The sequence below is a fragment of the Archocentrus centrarchus genome, chromosome 9, assembly GCF_007364275.1.
Source record: "Archocentrus centrarchus isolate MPI-CPG fArcCen1 chromosome 9, fArcCen1, whole genome shotgun sequence".
NCBI classification, from domain to species: Eukaryota; Metazoa; Chordata; class Actinopteri; order Cichliformes; family Cichlidae; genus Archocentrus; species Archocentrus centrarchus.
In genome coordinates this window covers 5,247,963-5,256,565 of record NC_044354.1, presented here as the reverse complement: position 1 = coordinate 5,256,565, position 8,603 = coordinate 5,247,963, and the positions used below count along the sequence as shown (strand labels likewise).

General features: G+C 37.8%; 1 protein-coding gene across 1 annotated transcript; it reads left to right on the top strand.

Moving 5' to 3' along the window:
* Positions 1–4,236: 4,236 nt before the first annotated feature.
* Positions 4,237–7,677, top strand: LOC115785578 (granzyme K-like). The gene is made up of 5 exons (XM_030737318.1): positions 4,237–4,325; positions 4,527–4,668; positions 6,143–6,278; positions 6,442–6,711; positions 6,849–7,677. Exons 1-5 carry the CDS (start codon positions 4,262–4,264, stop codon positions 7,005–7,007), a joined length of 771 nt encoding a protein of 256 aa, XP_030593178.1. The 5' UTR covers positions 4,237–4,261; the 3' UTR covers positions 7,008–7,677.
* Positions 7,678–8,603: the final 926 nt, after the last annotated feature.

The following is an 8,603-nucleotide window of genomic DNA, read 5'->3' as shown; positions in this document are numbered from 1 at the left end:
CATAAAAAGCACCACCACCACATTGGGTTTCAGTGCATTTAACACCTGATAAAAGAGATAAGAATAGATGTTCTGCCTGAAAAATTTAAGTGTTTTAATGATTTCTTTGAACTGTTATTTTTTTCAGTGTGGCATAATTATACTGCATATGTCTACACTGCCTGGCCAAAAAAAAAATCGCCACCAACAAAAAGGTCACACACTAATATTTTGTTGGGCCGCCTTTAGCTTTGACTACAGCGTGCAGTCGCTGTGGCATTGTTTCAATAAGCTTCTGCAATGTCACAAGATTTATTTCCATTCAGTGTTGCATTAATTTTTCTCCAAGATCTTGCAGTGATGATGGCAGATTCTGACCACTGCACAAAGCCTTCTTCAACACATCCCAAAGATTCTCAATGGGGTTGAGGTCTGGACTTTGTGGTGGCCAATCCATGTGTGAAAATGATGTCTCATGCTCCCAGAACCACTCTTTCACAATTTGAGCCTCATGAATCCCGGCATTGTCATCTTGGAATATGCCCGTGCCATCAGGGAAGAAAAAAATCCATTGATAGAATAACCTGGTCATTCAGTATATTCAGGTAGTCAGCTGACCTCATCCTGTGAGCACATAATGTTTCTGAACCTAGACCTGACCAACTGCAGCAACCCCAGATCATAGCACTGCCCCCACAGGCTTGTACAGTAGGCACTAGGCATGATGGGTGCATCACTTCGCCTGCCTCTCTTCTTACCCTGATGCACCCATCACTCTGGAACAGGATAAATCTGGACTCATCAGACCACATGACCTTCTTCCATTGATCCAGAGTCCAATCTTTATGCTCCCTAGCAAATTGAAGTCTTTTTTCCAGTTAGCCTCACTGATTATTTGCTTTCTTAAGGCTGCACAGTAGGGTTTAATCCCGGGATCCGGGATTCCCGGGAAATGCGATCAGAACCATTTCCCGTTTCCCGGGAAACGTTAGACGGGAAACCGGGAAAAAAGTCGCGCGCGTCGATTTGACTTTCAGAAAGAAAAGAAAGCTTCAGAAAGTTAAATTTAAGGAAATATTGAGAGAAGGGTTCGTTTAATGCGAAAAGCATTACTCTTCATTTCAGGCACGTTCAGCCTCCATTTAAGGCTTCAGCCTTCATCTCAAGCGTTTTAATAGAGGTATTACACAGTTGTGCTTTTTTCCTCTTTAATTTGTTGAAATCGTAGGCAATGTGTTTACCCTAAGGTATTTTGTATTATATAATTTTATATTATTATATATTGTTATATTGCATTATATAGCCTATAAAATATGCCTGCCCTGAACAATAAAGAAATATCTGTGTAACTTCGAGTGTTTCTTTTCCTCGTTTGCAGCCGCTTACTAACAATCATGAATTAGGATACTGGCCTAATGTGTGAAGAAATTATCATGAAATAGATTGCTTTAACATATTTCGCTTTTAAAATGGAGTTGAGTAAAATGTATATTTTTTAGGCTATAAGGATTGGCCAGTTTTTCAATAGACGATTCACAGCGAACCTACTTTAACCCTCAGACACGGTGTTATAAATTTGCTGTTGCCAGAATGGCAATGACCAAGTCGTAGTGCATTACTCAAGGCCCTGTGTTATGCCATATTATAGTGAAGTACGGTAGTTAACTTTTCAATGACTATTACAGCGTTCCACTGGTGGAGATATAGCGCAACAGATGTCGCCACGACAGCGTGGCTGAGCCTTTATCAATGCTGTGGAGATGAACCGTATTGTTTTGCACCAGCAGTTGTAAAATATCTTGGTATAATTCCATGTACAATGGAGGAATATTCGAATTATATTTGTTAAGGGAGTGTTGAGGAACGATACAACACCGCATAGCTCGAGCACTCGAATGTCGAGATGTAGGTTTTATTGCGTTAATCAAGCCGACGTTACCCCTACTGGGCATAACAGGACATAGCTGGAAAGCTACCTCTACAATATCAGAATAGGTTAAGGCCGACACAGGCTACAGAAGGCCTAATTAAAATAAATAAATAAATAAACTTTTTCCCGGGATTCCCGGGAAATGGCTCGTCATTTCCCGGGATTTGATTCATGTCATTTTCGGGAAAAATATTAAACCCTACTGCACAGCTGTTCAGTCCCAATCCCTTAAGTTCCCTTCTCATTGTGCGTGTGGAAATGCTCTTACTTTCACTATTAAACATAGCCCTGAGTGCTACTGTTGTTTTTATTCGATTTGATTTCACCAAACGTTTCAGTGATTGCCAATTATGATCATTCAGGATTTTTTTTCCGGCCACATTTCTTCCTCGAAGACGATGGCTCCCACTATCCTTCCAGTTTTTAATAATACGTTGGACAGTTCTTAACACAATTTCAGTAGTTTCTGCAATCTCCTTGGATGTTTTCTCTGCTTCATGCATGCCAATGATTTGACCCTTCTCAAACAGACTGACATCTTTTCCACGACCACGCGATGTGTCTTTCCACATGTTTGTTTAAGAAACGAGAAGCAACTCATTGCACCAGTTGGGGTTAAATAACTTGTTGCCAGCTGAAAGATAATCGCCCATGCAGTAATTATCCAATAGGAGGCTCGTACCTACTTGATTACTTACATCCAGGTGTTGACTTTTTTTTTTTTTGGCCAGGCAGTGTGTAATGACTTTAAATAAGCAAACAAACAAGAACTGTCACATGGTTCACACGTGTACATTTGTTTTGGATTTCTTCTAAACCCCACAGGGTTTAAAGTAAACATACACAGGAAAAAATTAGCAAATGGGGATTTTTATTTTGATCACCACTGATTATTGTTACAACATAAAAAAATCTTCATGTGGTGCACATTTAGAGCACTTTGGTGAAAATAGCACACATATAACATCAAGCATCTAACTTAAAGTCAGCTGGTGATTGGTAATGACAACAGCTTAGTGTTAAATAATCTCTACACTTTTATTTTGCAATCTGTTCATGAAACTATTGCGTGTACATCCATCCTCAGTATTGTTAAGACATTGTGCCTTTTGTTATAATTTCTCCTCCACAAATAGTCAAGCTGTCTTCAAGTTTTTATGAACACAGCTTCTAGAAACCCTCATAAGTATAGCTGAAAGTTTCACATACCTACATGTCTGCGCCCAGTGACAATGTGCACTGCATCATGTATAGAACCTCCTTAACACCCCAACTAAGTAAAATGATTATTTATGATAAATATGACTGCAGGCTTTGAAACAGTATGAGCATGCATCATGTCCCATGTCTCTATTTTGCTGACTCATGGTTAGATCACATCTTTTCAGCTTAACATAAACAGCTGTGCACCACATTGGGTTTCAGTGCATTTAACACCTGATAAAAGAGATAAGAACAAATGTTTTAAGGTGTTTTAATGAACTGGGTGCACAACTTTAAGTTCATTTTCAAGTTTCTCTAATCCACATAGGGTCAAAAGTATATATACAGACTCACATACAGCACCAGACACAAGTTTGGACAAACTTGTGTCTGGTACTCTATATTCATACACCACAACTAAAATAAGTTAAATGGCCTGTAGCAAGTTGCACATTGACCAGATGCTTTTGGTAGCCATCAACAAGCTTCTGGCATGATTCTGGCTCAATATTTGTCCACTCTTCTTGGCAGAATTGAAAGAGTTCATTTAAAATGGTTGATTTCCTGGCATGAAACAGGGTTGTTGTTGGGGCTTTGGGAAGGCCATTCAAGAAGCTTAATGTTAGTGTGTTTTAGCCGCTCCAAAACCAGTTTTGATGTGTGTTTGGGATCACTGTCGTGCTGAAACACTCAATTGAGCCCAAGTATCAATGGTCTAGTTGTTGATTTGAGGTAAACTTTGTAGTTCTTCGGTACTCCATCCACTTTGTGCAGTCTACCAGTATCACTTGCAGCAAAGCAGCCCAGGAGAATGATGCTACCACCACCATGCTTGACAGCTGGTACAGTGTTCTTAGGTTTGAAAGCCTCATCTTTACTCCTCCAAACATACCTCTTGTCACTTACACCTTTTCCACTGCCGGGATCCCGGTGCCGGTGCCCCTGATGTTCCGACAAGAAAAGCAGCAACTGTGACCAAATAATCATAGACATTTGACCAGAAGCTTTTAATGGTTTATGTTGATGTGTTAATTTTGCTGACTCATTCAATTCCTGGTCAGACCACATCCTTTCAGCCCAGCATATAAAGCTGTGCCTCACAGTGGATTTCAGTGCATTCAGCATCTGATCAAAGAGTGGTAAGAAGAAATGTTCTGCCTGAAGAATTTCAGTGTTTTTCTCCCATGCCTGCTCCTCTTCATAATCCAGCCAGGTAAGTAATATTTTCTGCTGTACTTTAATTTACTTATTGATAATTTTCTCCTTCTTGTAAATGAAAGAATGCAAAGTCACATTACTGATATCTTTCAGTATTACAGAGCAGCTGGTGCAGGGTGTTTGTGTCACTCCTCTGTTCATGACTTGATCTTCTGCTGATTTTGTTACATGACTGGATATTTTCATTTTGTTTCAGGTCGTGGTTCTGAGATCTTTGGAGGGAAAGAAGTCTGGCCACACTCGCTGCCCTTCATGGCTTATGTGAGAAGTGAAACAGCAGCCTGTGGCGGGACTTTAATCCATCCACAGTGGGTCCTGACGGCCGCCCACTGCACTGAGTAGGAACCTTTACTGTTCTTAGTGTTAATTTTAACAGACTGTATGAAAGATGATACTTAAAAACATAACTGACATGATATCACATGTCCACACATTTTGTTCTGATAATAAATTGATTCAGAGTGAAAATTATATTGCTGGATTGTTTTCCAATTTACAAAAATTGGCAAAGCAAAATATTATGTCAGTGAGCATTTCACTGATATGGTTGGTGTGAACATTTTTTAAACCTTACATGTCTGTACTTATCAATAATTGATATATTTCTTTATCATGATGATAGAATTTGACAGCCTTGCACTTTAATGAAAAGAGAGGCTGATCACACTTCAAGAAATGACAAAGTAATAAATACACATCAGATTCTCTTTAAAGGTATTTTTGTATTACATATTACATTATATTTGTAATATAAATGTAGGTAGTAAAATGTGACAGTTTAAGGTATCCAGAATGCTTTCAAAGGTCAAACACACACTAACACACACATTAATGTAACAAGATGTTAAGCTGATTCAATTTAATGTCAAGGATAAAAATACAACATTTACAACCCTGGGAAATAAATTATTATGTAACGCTTTATAATACAATGTCAAAGAAACAAAATTGCACTCAAAAAATAACACAGAAGTCACAGCTACATACTGTCATGGGCCTGGGCCTTATGCCCAGCGTTTTGTGTTTCCACCCTTATGGTTCGGTTTCATTTTGTTTGCACAATAAATGCTCACTTTTCATCATTCATATCTGCCGGCTCCTGAGTCCTGCTTCTGGGTCCTAACTTCCATAAACAAGCCACACGGTTCAATCATGCAAATACATGCAAAAAAAATTTAGAAAATTTAATAGATTTCTTAATCTATAACAATTTATGTATTTGAAATTCTTTATTCAGCTGGACAAAAATGCCATGCAGATTCATCTAAGGCTACATAACAACGATTACCCAGCCATATGCAATAACACACAAGTAATGACAAGGCTATGATTAGAATAGAATAGAATGCCTTTATTGTCATTATACAGAATGTACAATGAGATTGGAGGGCCACTCCTGTTGAGTGCCATGTAGCAGAAAGTCACACTTTCTAAAATATAAAATAGGACTTCTAAAAATATACAGAAGATAAAATAGAATATATAAAAAATATATACATTTAAAAAAATAAAATAAGTATATACATATAGTAATGAAGATGGGTAAGTATTGCACTCGGTGAATGAATATTGCACTAATGAATGAATATTGGATATTGCACATTATGGGGTGATAGATATTGTTCAGTATGAATGATATAAATATTGCACAGAGATGTGGGTATTGGACAGTTAGTGTGCCATCTCAGCCATATACAATAATACACATGTAACGATAACACTATGATTACTTTGTGATTGCTTTAGCACTACTGACCTGTTAAGCTTTTATATAAGTGAACCGTCATCACTACACTGTGTTTTCTGTTGCAGTATGATTAAAGTGACCCTGGGAGCGCACTCCATCACAAAAGAGGAAAATTCTAAGCAGGTCCGAGAGGTTGAGAAACGTTTTCCTCATCCCTACTATCAGAATGCATTCCAGGGCAACGACCTCATGTTGCTCAAGGTCAGGTGATAATTCAGTGTCCAACAGTCAGTGAAGCAAATATGTATTAATGTGAATAAAATTGTTTTTACCTTATATACTGTAATTCCTTTGTGGCCACCTCTCTAAAGGTAATGTATAGATGGTCGTTAACAATATGTATTTTATTTAAATGCTTTTACAGCTGAACAAACCTGTGGTTCGAACACGGACGGTGAAATGGCTCAAGTTTGGCCAAACTGTCAGAGACCCTGCAGCTGGCAGTAAGTGTCTGGTAGCTGGATGGGGACAGACTGAAAATTTATACTGGTCAGATGTCCTCCGATATGCATACGTGACTGTGATCGACAGACAGACGTGCAACTCTCGTGATTATTACAACCACGACCCTGTTATCACCAGTGACATGGTCTGTGCTGGTTCAAGTGGTGCAAACAAGGCTGGTACCTGTAAAGTAAGTATGAAGAATGCATGCATCGATTTTTTTTTTCTCATTTGAGGTAAATGCCCATTTAGCTCAACATCCTTCTGTCTCTCTCACACCTGTGAGTCAGTCAAAGAAAGTCTATCATGTATTTGTTCTCACTGCAGGGGGATTCAGGAGGGCCGCTGTTGTGCAATGGTCGGCTGGTTGGAGTCACTTCTTTTGGACCTGTGTGGTGTGGTATCATTAAAATACCTGCAGTCTATTCATTTGTCTCAGAGAAGCAACTCAAGTGGATCAAAGAAACAATGAAGTCATATGAATGAATCCATAAGGGTCACTCCATATGAGCTGAGCAAGATCTTTGATGCTTTGTTGTTAAATCTGTCAATGCTGTCATTGTAAACCAATTACTTGATCAGTATCCATTTTTCATTTCATTGATTCTCTTATACTTTAGTTTCTGATAGCTTGCTTTAATTTTGACAGATTATGCACATATATAACAGCAGCCTGCTCATTGTTAGCCCTTTCCACTGAAGGAAGTTAAGGCAGATAAAGAAGGCAAAAACATTATTAGGAATGACCCCCTCCCCCAAACAAATTTGTAACATTTCTCTATTTAAATAAAGAAAAAGAAGGGGAAAAAAGGATAGTCACTGAAGGTTTGTGGATGTTTGGCATTTTGGCTGTTACTGCAGACCACATATAAACATGATTATTGCTAATAAAAAGTTTTCTACGTAACTTAAAGTTCCCCCAAATATGAGTGCTCCTGTTTGCTGCAGATGACTGCTGCAACTAAACCAGGGGAAACTGATTTTTTTTAAATGTACACACAAAATCTAAAAAACAGCAAAGAGAGATTATTCAGTCTTTCAGGCAGAGATTCACCACCTCCTGTCTTATTATATCTCATTCTGAGTATTTGTACTTGAACCCCCACAAAATGTATTTTTCTAACATCATTTCTACTTTGTCTACTTTCTAATAAAGCTGAAGGCATGAATAAAAAAAGCACATTTCCTTCTCTCTTTCATTATTAGTAGTGCAATTTTTTTAAATTGCCAGATTACATAATCTTTCACATTTGTTGCCATCGAAAAATGATATAGCAGTCCTAATTTTTATTATTCAGATTAACTAACTTATACTTAAGAAACACTTCTTTTTGTATTTTCTGGAAACAAACCTGCACCATGTAATTTTTGTCAAGATAAGTTCCTGAGCTACAACAAAAACAGAAGCTAACAGTTATTTATCACTTTCGCCAATATCTATGGATATACATGGATATGAATATAAATAGTGGGAAATTGGTAATTACAGCCTGACTTTGATGCCTAAGTTTCAATTCAATTTTATTTATAGAGCACCAAATCACAACAGTAAGTCACCTGTAAGCACTTTATATTGTAAGGTTTCGCCAGAAAATGATTGCCTGTATTTAAACAGCTGTAAATGACTTGCTAACCTATAATCTGTGAAGCATACACAGGGTGGGCCATTTATATGGATACACCTTAATAAAATGGGAATGGTTGGTGAGATTAACTTCCTGTTTCGGGCACATTAGTATACGAGAGGTGGGAAACTTTTCAAGATGGGTGGTGACCATGGCGGCCATCTTGAATTTGGCCATTGCGGATCCAACTTTTGTTTTTTCAATGGGAAGAGGGTCATGTGACACATCAAACTTATTGGGAATTTCACAAGAAAAACAATGGTGTGCTTGGTTTTAACGTAGCTTTATTCTCATTAATGATATCAGGTCATTTTGAGAGAGAAACAGCATTTCTATCACAAGGTAGAAACTGCACTCAGTTTTTGGCAAAGTGACTTTTATAAAAAAAAAAATTTCAAGGTAAAAACTGTCATTGCTATTAAAAATGTCTTTTAAACAGAAATCACAACAATATAAC

What these genes read in the sequence shown, in the direction of transcription:
- LOC115785578 (XM_030737318.1), top strand. Translation starts at nt 4,262, where the DNA reads ATGTTCTGCCTGAAGAATTTCAGTGTTTTTCTCCCATGCCTGCTCCTC. An exon ending in ACGGCCGCCCACTGCACTGA is followed by an intron (nt 4,669 to 6,142) that starts GTAGGAACCTTT and finishes TTTCTGTTGCAG; the next exon opens with TATGATTAAAGTGACCCTGG. An exon ending in ACAAGGCTGGTACCTGTAAA is followed by an intron (nt 6,712 to 6,848) that starts GTAAGTATGAAG and finishes TTCTCACTGCAG; the next exon opens with GGGGATTCAGGAGGGCCGCT.